The sequence below is a fragment of the Parasteatoda tepidariorum genome, chromosome 5 (assembly GCF_982258835.1).
Source record: "Parasteatoda tepidariorum strain Cologne lab strain chromosome 5, Ptep-v5.0, whole genome shotgun sequence".
Taxonomy (NCBI): Eukaryota; Metazoa; Arthropoda; class Arachnida; order Araneae; family Theridiidae; genus Parasteatoda; species Parasteatoda tepidariorum.
Genome location: NC_141759.1, coordinates 9,171,546 through 9,192,089, shown reverse-complemented (window position 1 = coordinate 9,192,089; position 20,544 = coordinate 9,171,546). Strand labels below are relative to the sequence as shown.

Sequence of the window (20,544 nt, the reverse complement as noted above, 5' to 3'; positions counted from 1 at the left end):
ATCGTCCTGATCACCTGATATAACGCTGCTGGACTTTTTTCTTTGGGGATTTATTTATAAAGGAAAATATTTACAAGAGAATCATGTCGAACATTGATGACCAAAGAGCCAGAATTACAACTGCAATAGCCTCTGTGGATGCCGACATGCTTGCCGCTACCTGGCGTGAAATTGACTCTCGAAAAAGTTCCCACGTGTGATCTTGATATTAACAAGTGTGCGACGAAGGGGGCACACGTGGAAGTTCATTGACAAGAGTAATGAAACTTTTTGAGTCTATCTAACCATTTATGTTATTAATTTTAATCTACCTTTATTATTTTATGAGTTATTAAACATTAAAATGGGCCCGCGACTTTATAAACACCCTGTCTATCTAAATTGTTACTTTGTAAAATGTACCTTCGCTGAGTAATAAGAAAAGAAAAAATCAAAATTTAGTTTTCAGATTTTTCTAGTGGATAACTTGAGAATTTTTTTTAAGGCGATACAGATCCATACAGAAAAATCAAGTCCATTTTGAACTTGCGTTAAATTCTTATTTAAAACAATCTGTTCCATAACTTTTCTTTTTGAATTTAAAAAATTCTCTGGATGTTCGAAATTTTTTGTATGGATGAACCAAGAATAAAAGTAATGTACAGATTATTAAATACATTATACATAAATGTTAAGCAAATTAACTGGTTATGTTCTTCTTGTTGGCTTGCTAGCTAACTATTACTTGAAATGACATTTTGCTTAAAACTTCGAGTAGCTGTCTGAACCTTACCTTCTTCGTTTGCAGTTTTAAATCTCACCGTGTAGTAAGTAGGATAAAGGAAAACATATGAACTACTGAACATGTTCATTTTTAGGCCAATTAAACTGTACTGCACCCAAACTGTCGAAAACTGGCTGAGATAACTGACCTGCATCCAATAAGTAATTTCTCATCATGTCAGTAAAGATTATGAGAAAACTACAATAATTGCTCAATAGAATTTTACTGTTCTGGCTTTAATTAAACTGACTTTTTGAAACCTGAAAAGTCTCCATTTATACTTGAATCAACGGGGGGAAAATTTATCTAGGATGGAAATTGTGATAAAACAATATCTGAGCCTTCTGTCTGATTAGTCAATCAATGATCTCGTAATTAGTGACAAGTAATGGATTTTGTTAGTTCAATCTGTTCCAGTACCTAAGTCAATGCTAATGATCATTGCATAGTGATAAACATTTATATGTGAAAAAAAGTACGATTTCCACTACCTTCCTATGTAATAGTTATTATAATATAATATTTCAATCTGATTTCCTTAAAACAGTTTTTATAATTTCTTATTCTTCTTATTGATAAAACAAAAGTAACACTAAGTTCTTCAAACATCATGCATTTGAGTTTTGCATGCCTCTTGCAAGCAACCTATTTTTAAAGGTGACGCAAAAATGTTTCAAATTTTTAAAAATATAATTTAAATTTTTTTTTATTTATGATAAAAGTAAACAATTATAGTAATGCTCTCCCTCTTTTCTCTAATGGAGAAACAATTAGGTTACAATCAGAAGACAAAGTAAAATGTTTGCTCTTCCCCCATATTTTCCACTTTTAATGATGCTGAAACTTTAAATACTTTTAAATTTCACTTTTTTCTCGTCTCTTTTAGTTTCTTTTATGTATTTTAATTTTAGAACGATTCAGTTATCAATAGATAAAAATCATAATTTTGAGAAGTTTTGAATATTTAATAGTTTATTAAATTATTATTTCAATATGTTCAGACCATATTTTTTAAACTTTTGAATGATACAGTTCTTCATTAACTAAAAATGATAACTTTGAGAAAGTTAGAATATATGTTTTAATTTAGACAGATTATTTTTTTTATAATGATAAATGGAATCCTTAAAATACATATACAGCTAACGCAACCATTAATAATAGAAATTGGATGTTGTATTGCTGCGTTAATGTTCTAACCCGCTAAGGCAATTGGAAATGATAAATGCCTATTTGATGTTTCATCGTTGTTTTAATGCACTTAACCCGCAACGGTAATTGGAAATGATGTAAACCTTTTTAATGTTGTATTGTGGTTTTAATGTACACTTCCTCTACGAGAATTGGAAATGATGTAAGCCTTTTTGATGTTTTAATGTACTAACTCGCTACGGGAATTTAAAATGATCAAAACTTTTTGATGTTTTATTGACGTTTTTATGTACTAACCTACTGCGGAAATTTGACATGATATAAGGCATTTAGATGTTTTAATTCACTAACCTGCTACTGGGTATGGAAATAATATAAGCATATTTGATGTATTATTGATGTTTTAAGGTCCTAACCCACTACAGCAATTGGAACTGATATAAGCCCTTTGATATTGTATTAATGTTTTAATGTACTAACCCGCTACGGGAAATGATATAAGCCTTTTTGATGTTTTATTGTATTAATTCATTTCGGAAATTTAAAATGATCATAGCCTTTTTGTTATTTATTGATTTTTAGTACACTAACCCGCTGCGAGAATCGGGAATTATATAAATCTTTTTCATGCATTTAATGTATTAACATGCTACGGTTATTGGACATGATATAAGCTTTTTTGATGTTGTATTGATGTTTTAATATTCCAACCCGCTGCGGGAATTGGATATAATATAAGCTTTTTTGATGCATTATTGATGTTTTAATGTATTAACATGCTACGGTTATTGGACATGATATAAGCTTTTTTGATGTTGTATTGATGTTTTAATGTCTAACCCGCTGCCGGAATTGGATACAATATAAGCTTTTTCGATGCATTATTGATGTTTTAATGTATTAACATGCTACGGTTATTGGACATGATATAAGCTTTTTTGATGTTGTATTGATGTTTTAATATTCTAACCCGCTGCGGGAATTGGATATAATATAAGCTTTTTCGCTGCATTATTGATGTTTTAATGTATTAACATGCTAAGGTTATTAGAAATGATATAAGCTTTTTTGATGTTGTATTGATGTTTTAATGTTCTAACTCGCTGCGGGAATTAGATATAATATTAGCTTTTTGATGCATTATTGATGTTTTAATGTATTAACATGCTACGGTTATTGGACATGATATAAGCTTTTTTGATGTTGTATTGATGTTTTAATATTCTAACCCGCTGCCGGAATTGGATACAATATAAGCTTTTTCGATGCATTATTGATGTTTTAATGTATTAACATGCTACGGTTATTGGACATGATATAAGCTTTTTTGATGTTGTATTGATGTTTTAATATTCTAACCCGCTGCGGGAATTGGATATAATATAAGCTTTTTCGCTGCATTATTGATGTTTTAATGTATTAACATGCTAAGGTTATTAGAAATGATATAAGCTTTTTTGATGTTGTATTGATGTTTTAATGTTCTAACTCGCTGCGGGAATTGGATATAATATTAGCTTTTTTGATGCATTATTGATGTTTTAATGTATTAACATGCTAAGGTTATTGGAAATGATATAAGCTTTTTTGATGTTATATTGATGTTTTAATGTTCTAACCAGCTGCGGGAATTGGATATAATATAAGGTTTTTTGATGCATTATTGATGTTTTAATGTATTAACATGCTAAGGTTATTGGAAATGATATAAGCTTTTTTGATGTTATATTGATGTTTTAATGTTCTAACCCGCTACGGGAATTGGATATAATATAAGGTTTTTTGATGCATTATTGATGCTTTAATGTATTAACATGCTTCGGTTATTGGAAATGATATAAGCTTTTTTGATGTTATATTGATGTTTTAATGTTCTAACCCGCTGCGGGAATTGGATATAATATAAGGTTTTTTGATGCATTATTGATGTTTTAATGTATTAACATGCTAAGGTTATTGGAAATGATATAAGCTTTTTTGATGTTATATTGATGTTTTAATGTTCTAACCCGCTGCGGGAATTGATATAATATAAGATTTTTTGATGCATTATTGATGTTTTAATGTATTAACATGCTAAGGTTATTGGAAATGATATAAGCTTTTTTGATGTTATATTGATGTTTTAATGTTCTAACCCGCTGCGGGAATTGGATATAAGGTTTTTTGATGCATTATTGATGTTTTAATGTATTAACATGCTAAGGTTATTGAAAATGATATAAGCTTTTTTGATGTTATATTGCTGTTTTAATGTTCTAACCCGCTGCGGGAATTGGATATAATATAAGGTTTTTTGATGCATTATTGATGCTTTAATGTATTAACATGCTTCGGTTATTAGAAATGATATAAGCTTTTTTGATGTTGTATTGATGTTTTAATGTTCTAACTCGCTGCGGGAATTGGATATAATATAAGGTTTTTTGATGCATTATTGATGCTTTAATGTATTAATATGCTTCGGTTATTGGAAATGAAAGAAAGCTTTTTGGATGTTGTATTGATATTTTAATGCTCTAACCCGCTGCGGAAATTGGAAATAATAAAAGCCTTTTTTACGCTGTAATGTTGTTTTTAATGTGTGTTGTTTGTTTGTTTGTTGTTTTTACTGTAATACACTTCTGATATGATTAAATTAGATCGCTCTGATAACTTTATTGTTTGCAATATAAATAAGAATTGATTTAATTTATATACTTTTTTTTTCATCCAAGGTACAATTTTTTATAAGAAAATTTTAAAGAATAGAAACTTTTTTTAACATATTGAATATTTAAATAATTATAACGGCCAACTTGATGCAGAATTCAGAAACATATTTGTATTTCTTTTCATTATTTTTCTGCTAGTCTTGCGAATTTTGCAAATGCGCAAGCAATAGCAAGACAAAACGATATTCTTACTCTGATATCTATGAAGCTGAAAAGACTGTTATTTATTTTTAGAAAAAGTAGTAAGATATTGAAGGTGCAAAATTTCTTAAAATAACATTGAAACATTTAATGAAATAGTAAATTACAAATATTAAGCAGAAAAAATCTTATACGTAACTCCTTTTTTCAATTTTAAGATTCTCTATTAAATATCAGCTAAGTTGTTCTAAAGGAATACAGGTATATTCATTTGTTATTAAACTAGCGTCATTTGTTTTTATTCAAGTAATATTTTATATTATGCTAAAGAATACGATTAATTCTATTTCCAAATGTTGCGCATTCAAGTTTTGAACTCACCAAATTTAGATCAATGTAGTTTATTGATTCCTTCTTTTGATGGTTATCACTACGAATTTCAAAAGTTTTGAAAACGCCAAGAATTTTAATTCGATATATTTATGATGCGCGAATTTCGAATTTTAGTTTTAAAGAGCTTTATTTGAGTCTATTTTATAGTTATTTCAAATGACTTTTCGATTGCTTTTAGATTAAAAATAATTCATACTTTGTTGCTAGACTTACTCATTGCTTTGTATATGTAAATTACTTATACAAAATATAAATGACTGAGTCATCAAATTGCATTTTCTCAATAATTTCAAAGAAAACGTTAAAAATATAAATATTCTCTTTGTTAGGAGAGCGATTTCCTTTCTTTTCTTGCACTTCATTTATTTTTTGGTTTGTTTATTATTTTCCAAATTATTGTTAAGAAGAAAGTGGTTTCATTCTGATTAAATTTAGTTCTAATATCTATAAAACTCAATTTCTTATCGCTTTTAAAACCATATCTTATTTTACATTCCTAAATATAATTTTAACTTAAATTAAACGCTTTTTTGCCATGTAAAGATTTCTCTAAACCATTCTTTCTCAACGGGGGCGGTAACGCCCCTTGGGGGCGTTGGGAGCATGCTGAGGGGTTGTGAACCTGTTTTGGGCGCTATTGGGGCGTTGGGTATGTTTTGGGCGGTAAGGGGGCAATGAGCATGTTTTGTCATTGAAATTTAATTTTAAATTTTATGATAAAACACAAATAAAACAATACAACACTTACAAATGAAGACTTCCAAATAAAATTATTAAATTAAATTTATTTGATAAAATTAATCTAAAATTAATATTAAAGAAAAAAAAACATTAAATTAATATAATAAATTAAGATTATCTGATACACCTTTTGTAGCCAACAGTAAAATAAATTTATACGACACCTATTCTCCGATCCGAATTAACACAGCGCAGCCAGGGTCCAACTTAGGCTAATTGGGGCCCGGGGAAAAAACTTCTTTGGGGGCTCTCCTTTGAACTATATGGAGTTATTTAAATTTTTCTTCTCATTATACATAAATAACACGAAAATTGACTAGAAACTAAAATAGCTGTAAAGTTCCCCCCCCCCCACCCTCCAATGGTATCGTTCTGTCCATTTTATTGATTTTCTGACAATTCTATGTACATCGTGCCGAATGCAGTTTTCTTGATTGTCATGAAGCTGCGTAAAATTCACATCCTTGCTGACATTGACAAAATTTTATTCTAATATCTATAAAACTCAATTTCTTATCATTTTTAAAACCATACCTTATTCTACATTCCTAAATATAATTTTAACTTAAATTAAACGCTTTTTTGCCATGTAAACATTTCTCTAAACTATGTATTACGTTTTATAAAAGTAAATTTCCTCAAAAATTTGATAAAAATACTTGAAAAGGATTTTTTATTCAAATATTTTTTAAATGATGTAGAATGATTAAATCTGACTATTGATTTTAAATATCGCTTGATTTAGTCATTTAAATAGGTAGAGTTGTTATTAATGGTCGTTATAAATAAAATTGTGAAATTTAGAAAACTTATGTAAATTGTACACATTGTATTGTAATTAAATTTAGATAAACACATTGTACATATTCATTGGATAAATCTGTTTGCACTCATGTTCAATGCATATGCGTCCAATATATGCATGCACTATAATAAATGTATGCTCATAATTAAAATAAATACATGTCGAATGTATTTAGGTACACGTGTACAATGCCAAATGCACACAGTACAATATATATATATATATATAAATATATATATATATATATATATATATATATGTATATATATATATTCCTTATTCATTAGTCAAGAATAACTGAATAATTTCACTGCTCAACAAAAATGGGCTCGGAATACTTTAATTCACAACGATTATGACAGCTACAAATAAAACGTACATGGTAATAAACTACCTATAATTATTTTTATTAGTTACAAGTAATGATTTTAGATAAAAAGCGATTATGATTACCTGTAATCACTACAAGACGCAAAATCTGGTATTTGGTAACAAGTGACCGAAATCTTTTATTTTAAGTAATCAATGTTATCAAAATGTACGATTATAGGCAGTCATTTTTACCAGCAATCATAATCTAAAGAATAATTGTAAAAATAGTTACTGCGTGAATACATAAATATGTTGTACATATATGAGCACTTAATTACCCTGTATGCATATATATATATATATATATATATATATATATATATATATATATATATATATATATATATATATATATATATATATATATATATATATATATATATGTAATACAAAAGGTAAATACTTTTGTATTAATAAAAGAATTAAATCTCTTTCGTTTTCAAAAAATGTCTTTGTTAAATAATAAGCGTAGAGAGATTCTATTTTGGGAATTCAAGGCTGAAAACATACCATTGAAATATAAATAGATTTATATTTCAAGGGATGTACCGTGAGTAAAAATTTTGGTACAATTAGTTAGAGTTTAGGCCGAAAACAACAAAAAAAAAAACATAAAGATCGTATAGTTTTAAAAATATTAACATTAGTACACAAAAGAACAAAAAAAAAACAAATTAACCTAAATTTGCCAAAAGGTTCGAATCAAAAAAAGGATTTATTTATAAAAAAAAATCACTTACCTAAAGCTTTAGAATACACATGCTGAAACAAAAAATACCCCCCCCCCTTTCTTCATTACCTAAAACATGTTTAAATACAATGGGAAAAAAGGAAAACCAATATTTTGTTGAGAAATGACTCCAATCATTAAGATAAAAAAAAATTATTTATTATAATAGCATGGTTATCAGGATATATTATCAGGATTATAAAATATAATTTTAGGTTTTAAGGTTTTAAAATGCAGGGTAGTTGGCAAGGTTTACAATTTGTTAAACTAAAAGTTCATTAGATGAAAAATAACTGTCCGGTAGCTGCATACACACTATTACTATTGCAATTAAAAAGGAAACGAAATCATACCACGTGCCCCCTGGCACGGACTTGCTGGCACTTCCTCATGGAGTTAAATGAACAAGATCTTGATCACCATTTTATCTTCTTTTCATACTAATCATGTAAGCTTCTGTGCCGCTTGGCACGTGTTTCTTTCCAATTCCACATGGCTTTCTTTCTTCAGCCAAAACCTCGTGGAGCACGACGTCTATCAGGTAGGAGAGCGAGAAAGAGCAAGCTTTTTTGCACACCGCGCACACTTCCTTTTATATACTTTCCAAAAACGCCACCATTGCCAACACCTCAAAACTCACAAACAGAAATAATTTTTCAAAAATAAAATTATTTTAACAAAAATTGAAAGATAATTACAAAATAAAAATACCTTGCATATGTTGTGAAATAACTTAATCATTTAACTATTTAACCAAATTTAAAAATTTAATTATACAAACATATCAAATCAGCAGAAGAAAAAAAAAACTTCAACTGGATAAACTGAAGTTAAGTCATGATTGATGCTGCCACCTGTCTGCTAAAAAAGAAACTAACTGAACAAATGTTTTTTAAAAAAAACAAACCTGTTCACTATTATTCAAAGAAACAGTTAAATAAATCTTTAAAAAGAAAAAGTTATTAGTCTAAAATTTAAATTAAATTAAATACCTAAAAAAAACTGAACTCTTATAAGTAAAAATAATAAAGTTTACCAAAAATAAAAGAAATTTAAAAAGTTAAAGGTAAATAAAACATGTAGAATTTTTGAATTCTACAGGGAAGAGTTATTTTTAGAATCGTTCCCTTTTTCAATTCCATATAAGGAAGCAGAAATGTTTTTCCTTAATGCGTAAGGTTACAAGGAATGTACGAATGTGCCTTTTTACTCCAAATCTATGTTGGTATAAAACGTAAGAGCGCATAGTTTTGCGTGTCCTTTTCATCATAATGTGATCCTGATAAGCTGTGCCGGAATTGTTCGGAGTCTTGTCCATTCCCCTCCCGTAGGGAGCTTGGACGTCAACTGTAGCAATACCAGCCTACATTTAATAAACCTGTTTAGAACGTCTGATGGCTTATGACTGCAATTATTTCAAGCTAAATACAACACTAATAACAGAGTTGGAGCCCTGTTATTACAAGCCGGCAGCATAGTTGCTTGCTGAGGAAATCTTTGGACCGGCTGACTGCTACGTTGAAATTTTCCATCACCCCCGGAGGAGAAAAAAAAATCGGCAGTGAAAAAAACGTTGAAGGAAGGAAGGATGGCGATTTTCCACCCGTACTACTGGTACCTCGTCGCGCCTGGAATGCTGGAGAGTGTCTCCCTGAAACCAGTGAAAGTATCCCATCCGATGACCCTACAATTCCATAGTGCCACAAAGGACTGGACACATATATATATATAGACACATATATATATATATATAGAAAGACACACACACATATATATATATATATATATATATATATATATATATATATATATATATATATATATATATATATATATATATATATATATATATATATATATATATATATATATATATATATATATATATTTCTGACTAATGAATAAATCTTTATTCATTATTCAGGAAGATTTTGAATAATTATTCATCATTCCTTATTCATTATTCTGAAAGACAAATGCCCATCTTTGCTGCCTAGTAAGAAAATTTAGCACATGCATGAATTGCATTTACGTATGCAAATCCTGTGCTGTAAAAATTATACTTGCAAATAACTTTCGCACTGGATAACGATACTCCACAATATCTGGCATGTAAGCAAACTACAATGAACTACATAACATTCCACACAGGAAACAGCAGGAAGCAGATTGATGAGTGAGAAAGTAATCAATCCATAAGGCTTTGATTGTTACCAGCATTTGAGATGTAACAACACTCCCTTGAAGATACGTACTGGTACATTTATTTACGTTGCACTAAAACTGCACAATGGGCTATTTGCGACGGATTGGGAAACATTAGTGAGGATGACTTGGAGACAACATGCATACGTCACATCCCGTTATTCAAAAAGGACACATTCACAAACCATCTATCCATCCGCAGATCCCAATTTTATACGATTGTCGTATGTCACTGTGTTCGATTCGTCAGTACTTCCAACACTTGCTACTCAATTAAGTTGTGGGATGTAATCACGAATTTCATAACGGAAGATCATCAATGATATTGACCATTCTCACTGTATGCGATTGCACGTCAATGTGATCTGGTTCTCGTGGACATATATCCGATTTCGCATATGCGATTTTTTCTCTCCTCCGGTGCCGAATCGGTAGGTGGAACAGTAATGGATTTGAATATTCATTCGTTATTTTTTCTCTTGGCACTTGTTTCGCAAAAAGAAATAAATTGTTTCGTTATTTTTTCAAATTTTTTTTTTAAATTTAAAAATCTATTTCAAGAGAATTTTCTAAAAATGAAAATATAAAAAACAGATTTATTTCAACTGCACATGAGAGTCTATGAATCGGACTCTAGTCCGGTGGGGCCAGGGCTTGATCTTCGACTCCTCTAAGACCCAACGAGTACGTGCGATATACGTGTTCGTAAAATCTGTGCAATCGAAAGTCCTGTGTTGCTGAGCAGTACCATGGGTACAGGTATCTGCAGAAAATGTCCTTCTCTTCAGATCTATGTCTAAATCACGGAAGTGACCTTACTAGTGAAATCCTCTCTACAGAGGATTAAAATTGCGATGACATGCCTTCGAATCATCTACGGTAATGTTTCCCAAACCATCGCCAGGATGGGTGGCCTAATGTAAACAATAACAAGCATCCTTAAACCGGAAGAAATTTAGAAAATTTCCGGTATATCCCTCCGCTTATGTTATGACTAGGAGGTGATGTGTGAACAAGCCTAATATTCTATGCAGTTTTGTTATTGTAATTTGGGTTCAAATCTAAACATAATTGTACCATTCATAAGAGCTTTCAGAAATGTATTGATTCTCAGAGGTCGAAAGGCCAAAAAAAATTTTGGAAAGTTAATATCTCATTGTGAATAATTCTCAAGGTTTGCCATGTTTTGTATTTTATGCCTTATTTGGCTACATTTGAATAAAATGTCGCCAAAAATATCTTTAAAAATATCTTTTTAAGTTAGCCTAATTAGAATGATTATAATATTAATATGATAATGCTGAAGTTTAAAGGCTGAAAGAAAGAACTCGGTACATGTGAAATACTGCAATAATATGATGACGCGTTTTTTCAATCTGCGGCGTAAAAATATATCGGAAGCAGTAATCCGGAAATCTTGCGAGAGCAATTTAACCACTAGCGCCACCACCCTTAGCTTTACACGATCACCCATCCATAGATCATTGTCATTGATCATCTCCAGTTCGTGCGACGGAAAAAAATTACCTAAGTCGTACCTCAATTACGCAAGGAAGTTTACAACCGGTTTGAGGCGGAACCTCTTAACTGTTGGTGTTTGAATGTTTATGTTTGCCTCATTAGTTAGATGATCTTCCAAAAAAGGAAAGATGTTCAACCTATTCTATAACACTATAACTTAACAAGTTCTGCTTTTTGTATGTTATAAAAAAGAAAAACCTCTTGAGAATGGTTTCTTTTTGAGGATGGTATGGGTGTGAGCATTTATGTTAATAAGCACAATGAACGCTACTCTAAGATTATTTTAAGTCAGCAGCTACGCGAGTACGCTAGTAATCAGATTCTTTCGATCTGTATACAACACATTTTGTTCTATGAGTCACTCGTGGCGCTGGCGCACCCTCACTATGCCTAGTACCATGTAATGATTCATATTTATACAAATTGCATACCAGCCAACATTCACTCTTTGCGAGAATGGATTTTCCAAGTGGTAGTAAAACAATTACGGAAAAACTATCTTCCTCAAAAATATATTTATATTTTAATCAGGTAGAAATACGCTATCGTAAGGACTAATACGCTTTTATATATTTGTTGTAATTATTTATATGTAGTGGTGGTCAAACTGATTTAAAGTTTTTATTATTATTCAAAAAGTTTAGTGAAATAACATGAATTTCGCTAGTACTTTAAATATGAAAATAAAATCTTCCGGGAAAACCGGAAGAGTTGGCAGCTATGAAATTGTGATGTAAATCAATAAACATCCGGGGTTCCAGTGCATCTTCCCGGGTGTAACTTTCACAATACAATCTTTTTGCTGCTATTTTCGCAATACAATTTTTTTAGTTGTCTGTGCATTTCCTTCTGTCAATCCGTAGATCATGTGCATATCTGCCAGCTCCATTTTCGTAAAACGTTGCCTACTCCTCTACGAGCGATGACAGCTCAAATGACTGTGGCAATGTAGATCTCTTTCATCCAATGCTTTTGTGAACAGCACCACCTATCGGCGAATGAAGACGTTTCCGATCATGTTTTTCTCTTCTCGATGCATTTAATCCCTCCCCTGAGTATGTCGATCAAATTTTTGAGTATTTTTTTATATTTTATAAAATATAATATTCGTGGTCATTAATGTATTAAAATATTGGTGCTTGTTTCATTGCTTTACTTCTGAACTTTTACTTTTTGATTACTACTTTCACTACTTTCAGAGCTACTCTACTACTTTTGCTTACAACTTTTACTACTTCGACTATTTTTGAGCCAGACTACTTTTACTTTTTACCACTACTACTACTTTTTGAGCCTGAAAAAACCTGTTATCTGGTAAACAAGTACAAGCTTTAAATTAAATTGTTAAGTTTGTAACAAATTGGAAAAGTATTATAGTTCAAAACACCGAAATTAACTCCTTCTTCGCTGTCGTCTCTATTCATTGATAAAACCCTTTCAATGAAATTAACTTTTTTGCGTCAAATGATAAACATTATCAGATAATTTCACCGATCTTTTTATCTTTTATTATCAGCGATTATAAGTAGGTGTTATTTTTTGTTCATATAAAATAAAAGAAACAATTATCAAAATTCAGTTTAACCTAATAACCATGACTCTTATTTAACTCATCTTATCAAAATTATAATGATGTGGAAAATTGCAGTATTTCTGAAACATATTAGTATCGTTATTTTGTGTTTCGTTTTACCAAAAATTAAGTGTACCGATATAAAATGTGACGATTTAGAAGGAAAACAACTTTTGATAATAAACGATGAAGACATATATGATAAGATTAAGTATGGAACTTTAAACGGTAAGTGCTCTTTCTTCATTTCAGTTTTGTAAGAATTGAAAATATTGTATTCAATATTGTTATTGTAAAAAATTTCTTTGATTGACTTTATGTTTAAAATTTAGCTGAAGAACTTATACATTAGTATGTGTTAAAAAGAAATTCAAAGCAATATCGAAAAGAATCTAGATTAACACGTTGAATGCCGTGCTAATTTTACATGGCTTGCCCGTCTGACCAAACTGTAAATAACTACAAACAAAATTTGAAAATATTAGACAGATTATGCTTGTTTTTCAAAAGGTTTAGCATGACAAATCTGAAAAAAGCGGTGAATTATATAAGCCAACGAATTGTTTAGAAATAGAGGTGAACAAAAATCTACTAAATTAAATTTATTTAACAAAAAATCACAATTGATAAACTACCACTTGAAAATATTTATTCGCTGTCCGGAGCAAGCTGGCATCGCTAAGTATTTTTAAACTATTTTTGTGTGGCGTGTTCGATATTGCATTAATTTCTTCAAACCATTTTAGTAACGATAATATTATTAAAAAAATTAAACATTTACTCGAATTATGTATTTCTATTAATCTTGGCTTCGCCGGTTACCGTTGACCTCCGTGACTCTACGAACAAACTCAGTGCCGGTCACCAAAGTAAAATTAAAAAGATGTAAAATTTAGACCAATAGCTGTTCACTTCACATCCGACGCCTCATATCACAACTATCAACATAAATAATTATTTACAGATCCATTCAAAGCATCAAATTCAATTGCAATACAGAAAACCTGATCAAGCGCTTCCCCACGTTGACCTTCAAGCGAAATTCAACCACACATAGTTTAGAGCAAGATGCTCCTTATAATTTTCATTAGTTTTATTTACTCAAGCAGGGCTCTTAAACTCTAATAACAGCCACCACACAGTCTTTTTTTTGCCACATGCCTGTTTAGGCAGTGGGGGGTGCGATTGTTCCTGTTTTTTTTCAGTGGCGCCATCTATGGCCAGGAATTCGACTTTTGCCACGCCATTCACACAACCACAACCCGTTTATAGGGTGGGTTACATTCACACACAAAGGAGAAAGGACATAGAACACAGAGAGAGAGAAAGAAACATCCATGCCTCGCCCGGGATTCGAACCCAGGACCTTTCTGATACAAGGACAGTTCCCTGCCCCCTACACAGGCCGGTCGGCACCACACAGTCTGCTGACCACATAATGTTCCACTACAACTACTTATATAATCATGATGGATGGATTATATTTGGACGAGTTAGAAATTTGTTGCCGTAAAGCCAACTATGCTTTTTACATTTGTTGTATGTATTTACATGAAGTGATAGTAAAACTCATTTATATTTATTAAAATTCCGAAAGTTTAACGTAATAACATGAGCATTGATACCACTTTAATTATGAAAATAAAATCTTCCAGAAAAACCGAAAAATTGGGAACCAGTGCCTTTACTTAATGTGCAGCATTTGCATAGATAAAATAATTATTGCCTACTTTGTTACCATCGCTTTGCTCATTATACTAAAAATAGGTTCCCGTACCTTCAGCTAGGCATCTGGGACTGCTCGCGGCACTAAAAATGGAACTGAAAGCTAATATGTATATGCTACTAAAAATGCCTGAAGTCTGGTAAATTCGAGGTTTTACAGGTAATATCTAGGATTTACCAAAGTGACTAGATAACTCTTAGGCTTTTCTGAGAATGCCTGGTAATAAGGCGTAATAACATTAAGGCATGTTTCAGACTTTCACCAAGCCGCTTTGGTAAAAGCTCGGTTTTACCGGTAACCTACGATTTACCAGAATTGTCACTTTAACATACATTTCAACACGGAAAAAAGCAAAAAAACATGTAAGAAAATAATTTTATTACAGTTAGTTTTTGGGAAAAATAAAATATCAATTACAAATAATTTTTTTAGCAATTATGATATACAGTCAGTTTCTAAGCCGAGAAAAAGAATATAGGAAGAATAGTTTCCTGCCCTTTTTGTATAATATTTTATAAAGCAGTTGATAATCAAAAACTAACGATTTTGGAATTTTTGGTAATTTTGCCTTCATTTAATAAAACGTAAAATTAAAGCATTGGAGCTACCATAATAGATTATTGACGAAGGTTTGGTTTTTACTCTACATGCTCCGAAGACAAAATACTGATGACTCTGTTAATTAACACTTCTTTTTGAAAACTAATTACTATTGAAAATGTCAGACTCAATAAAAGATTTGTATAACTTATAGCTAAATTAAATATTAAACTCTACGGAAAATGCCCCCTCTTGCTCTTGCTGATATATTTATTTAATATATTTAATTATTCAATGATAACTACCACCATGGCATACATTATAAATAATTAATATTTAAACTGAAATTTTTTTTTGTGAAATCACGAATAAAAATTTGAAAGTTATTTTCAAAGAGTTATCCGCAGAGATACCAACTTGCTCCTGACAGCAAATATATATTTTAAAGTGGTGGTTTATCAATTGTGATTCTTAGTTAAATAAATTCAATTTAGTAATTTTTTATCCACCACTATTTCTAAATAATTCGTAGGCTTATGTAATTCACCACTTTATGTTATTTAAGTCATGCTATACCTTTTAAAAAGCAAGAAAAAATATTTAAATATTTGCAAAATTTAGTTTGAAGTTATTTACCGTTTTCTTAATTATTTTGGCGTGTCCGGAGCAGTTGGCATCGCTGCATCCGACTTCAAGACTGAAGCCTGGCGAGATTTCCTGTGAAAGAATTGCACCAAAATAGCTAAGTTCAGGAGAGGAATCGGCAAAATCCATGAACCTCTATGTTACGTGGATCTCCCAATTTTTCTTGTCATCCTAGAAAACACTGATCACCACAGGAGTATCTACAACCTCAACAATAGCGAGAGAAACTCCATCACCATGGAAAAATACAGATGGTGGCTGGCGACAATCCCAAATGCTACCTACCGTTGCTAAATGTTCGGTCATGCGTTGAGGAACAGCAACGCAAAATCACGAAATTCATCGCTTGAAATTCATCGGGACCCTACTCCTGCACTAAGAACCAATCCGAGCTTACCTTGTGTTGTAACTGAGGTTAGCCTCATCCAGCTAACTTCACTGCCAGGGAGATCAGATTAACACGTTCACGCCGGTGTGACCCACCGGTGGGTCACGCTAGATCGTCTCATCTTGGCAGCGCACCGGAGTAAAAACTGGTAACAAATAAATTTCATTTTTTAGTTTTTTTTCCCGGGTATAATAAAAATCCATAACTACCAATTGTTTTTAACGGATGAAATTTTTATATTGAATTGTTTCTTCGCCGTGATAAATTTTCTTACAGTGAATTGTTATTGTTCAGAATAGATTAACTCCTCCCGAATATTATCTAATTTTGTAATAGTTCTTCTTTTAGAAATTTCTCTTTTTCCCGTATCAGTATTTTCACTTTTCCCGGCGTGAACGTGTTAAAGCGCAGCTACAGAAAAGGCCTAATACCACTCGGGATAAGGCATCATGACTTGCCAAGACTTAAAAAGTCTTTTTATTTACCCTGAGGTAGTCGAGATCGTCAGATTTCTTCTGCCTAAGAAAGGCAACATCAGCAAAGCATGACGGAACATAGTGGTTCTACTCGTCTTTTTAGCTGTTTACCTTTGGGTATTCAGTCATAGGAAATTGCATCTCCTATGTTTTTCTACTTGAGTGCAAGTCAACATCTCCAAGCACAGCAAACTTCATCACTACGACGGTATGCCTTTTCAGCTTGTTGCCTTTTCGCATCATCTTTTGTTCCCCACTGTTTCTTTCTGCAATAGCTTTTGAATTTTTTTCTCAATGCCCACATGGAGAATGACCTTTCGTCATACAGGTATCTGAAGGGTAGTTTTGTTGGCCACTCTTTCAGGGGCACCATACAAGGTGGGCCAACGTTGCTCCTACACTAAGGACAGATAGTACAGAAAAGGAACGAACATCCATGCCGTGACCGGGATTCAAACCCGAAACCTTTCTGATTCAAGCCCAGTTCCCTGATCCCTACACAGGCCGGTCGGCTCACCTTTAATAGTAAACTGATATAAAAATGCTGAAAAAAATTGCTAACTTTATTCTCTTTTAACAGATTTCTGCTTTTTATTGGCAACTATTTTTTGCATTTTTAGTCGCCTGTGGCATCCTTGTTAAATCATTGAATTTGGAATAATGATCAGGAAAACTTTAACGACCGTGGTTAGACACCTTGATATTTACTTACTCTCAAGAAAAAAAAGACTAAAAAAAATAATTAGATGTTTCTTTTTTTATGATTGATAGCCCCCAAATAATATTTTTTATACTTTTCTTGCCTAAAGTGATGACTAGGTTCCGTATACAGTACCTGAGTTAAATATATAATAGTTCCCATACTTCCTAATTTGCCTAAGAAAACAACTATCATATGCAATGGCGGAATTTTTAAAATGCCTTTAAAAACTATGTAATAAGTTAAAGTTTGTAAATTTTTACATTAGGTTTTGGTTTTAATATTTTATAGCTAAATGCAACAGCACAAACTCGTGTAATAATGGTGCATCATGCTACAACGATGAGTGCATATGTTTGCCTGGAACTAGTGGACCATCGTGTGAAACAATCAATGGCTGCAGCGATCTAAGTTGCAATAAAGACAAAAATGCCTCCTGTGATTTTGACAAGAGGAATTTCAAAGCATTTTGTAAATGCCCATGGGGATATGAATTCGACTATGACGAAAATAAATGCAAAGGTGAGAGTTTCTTCGCTTTCTTAAAATTTTGTCTGCAATTAATCTTTATTTTTAGATTACGTTTCAAAACCGAAGAGCAATTAAAAACTCAAAATGGATGTATTATATATATATATATATATATATATATATATATATATATATATATATATATATATATATATATATATATATATATATATATATATATATATATATATATATATATATATATATATATAAATAAAATGAAGGCAGTTGGTCAAGAGCAGGAAAACAGGCAGAGAATTTCAAAAATGAGCAATTTAATTCAATTTAATCATTTTCAGATGAAGGACCAGAGAGAAAAAGCCACGATTTCAACCTGCTTCAGTCTATATGTTAGGGAAAATCTTGCAAAGAAAATCCGTAAAGTGTCTCAATTTAGGGAAAGAAAGAAATCTTAGTAATAACAATTAGTTTATTAAATAGGTCACGCGATTCCCACCAAGAGTTAAGGGAAAAATGTCTTATTTTTAATTATGCACAGTTGAGCCAAAAATAGAGTAAAGAACTGGATGTTAATTTAAAAGTATGAGAAAGCATTTCGTTTTGAATAATAAATTAAGGAAAGGTTTTACAGAAAAGAAATAACATAAGTAGATTAATTGAAGCTTTTTGTGTTGCACATATTATATATACGCAATATTAATAATAATCAATAAATTATACATGTATTTAATACAAAGTTAATGATGTATTGAATTTTTGATACATACGAAACTATTAAGTAAAAAATTTACTCAGCATTTAAAAAATGTTGTTCTGCGTGCAAGTTCTTATACATCTTCTACCAAGCTTTTCTACCTCCTAGTTTTCTAGAATGTCTACCAGGGGTAAAAGCGCCCACGTTAAAGACCTAGGGCTTAAAGCTTATATAAGCTGTAAATTTAGGTCAGTATACTTTCAATAAGCTTTCTTCAAGTCCTAAATTGAATTATTGGAAATACCGGAAGAACGACTCAAATCTAATAAAAGCGATTTAATAAAAATTAATCGATAAAAATATACTTAATGAGCGATTTAATTAAAGGTCTTTTACTTTATTCCAATTAGTGAATGATGTAATTAAAGATCTTACATTTAATCGCTTAAAAGCTATTGTTAAATCGCAAATATACCCTAAGTGTTTTTTTTAAAAGAAAAATAATGAAACATACTATATAAAGTAGATAAAAGCTTTCTCCACATGCTCAGTTTTAAATAAAATTTTGTTAAAGTAATGCTGATTTGAATCATTTCTTTGTTGAATCAATATTTATACTGCCACGCGTAAATAATAATTTTCACCTTTTGCATACAACATGTGGACCACATGTGATGGTGCAGCATGGTACACCGTAAGCAAAGATTTTAAGGTTAAATCTTAAATTGTTTTATCTACCTCGACAAATCCGTGATTCAAGCATATGTAATACTATAACTCTTGAACTATATCACTAATATTATACTGTGTGTAAAAATTGAACGACACACCTTGAATAACTTTTGATCAACAGATCGGATATTTACATCCTAGGACTCATTCTTAATGATTCAAAGAAGGGACCTCAAATATGCTAATTAGTTACGAAATCAGACACAAAAACGTACTTTCTCTGAATGAACATAACTTTTTTCTCTCGATGGTCTTGGATTTCTGATCCCCAAGATAAAGAAGGTGCTCGTAATTTGGAAAATACGATTACAATAGTTTGGTCAGGAAGGCGGTCCAAAATTTGGACCCTCTTAATATTAATTTTGTTTTTTTATTATTCTATTTATTGCTTTTTAAGCGAATTGAAAAATCGTTGCAAACAATTATAAAATTCGTTTATTCAAAGATAATTGAATAAACGAACCATACAAAAATAACTTTTTTCAAATATTTTTCTTTTTTATACTTTCTTTTTTATATAATAGTTACGAAAGTTTTAAGGTACGCATTTTTTACATAATTTTAAAGCATGCAATTTCAAACTGTGAGTGAAGTCGGTCGAATAGCTCCCGAGAAATCATTTAAAAAAGTTGTATTTTTAAAGATCGCGGTATCCCTTTTATTTTGGGGTCAGAAATCCGAATCCGTCGAAAAAAGGTACGTTTTTTTCAGAGAAAGTGAGTTTTGTGAATGATTTAGTCGCTTAAAATATCGTCTGCACTGATTATGAGCATATTTGAGATCACCCTTTCGAAAAATTAAGATTGAGTCCTAGAACGTGAAAACCACATCATTAGATCAAAAGTTATTCCGGGTAGTATGTTTATTTTTTTCTGCACTGTACATATTTATTAAATTTGCTATTGAATTTAAAAGTAAGTGTAATTGTTAGAGAGTTCCTATATCCTTAATTTTTACTCTATCTGGTCAAAAGTAAACCCTACGGTCACCTTAAGAGTTCATTATTATTAGCATTGGATACTTCTGACCAGATAGTGAAAT

General features: G+C 31.1%; 1 protein-coding gene across 1 annotated transcript in view; it reads left to right on the top strand.

The window, feature by feature from the left end:
• The first annotated feature begins 13,033 nt into the window (after positions 1–13,033).
• The window catches only part of LOC107437384 (uncharacterized), a 44,243-nt gene continuing 36,732 nt past the window's right edge, over positions 13,034–20,544 (top strand). The window contains exons 1-2 of the mRNA XM_043053511.3: positions 13,034–13,338; positions 17,877–18,107. Of these exons, the coding sequence (XP_042909445.2) occupies positions 13,167–13,338; positions 17,877–18,107 (403 nt within the window). The 5' untranslated portion in view covers positions 13,034–13,166. The remainder of the gene's footprint in view (positions 13,339–17,876; positions 18,108–20,544) is intronic.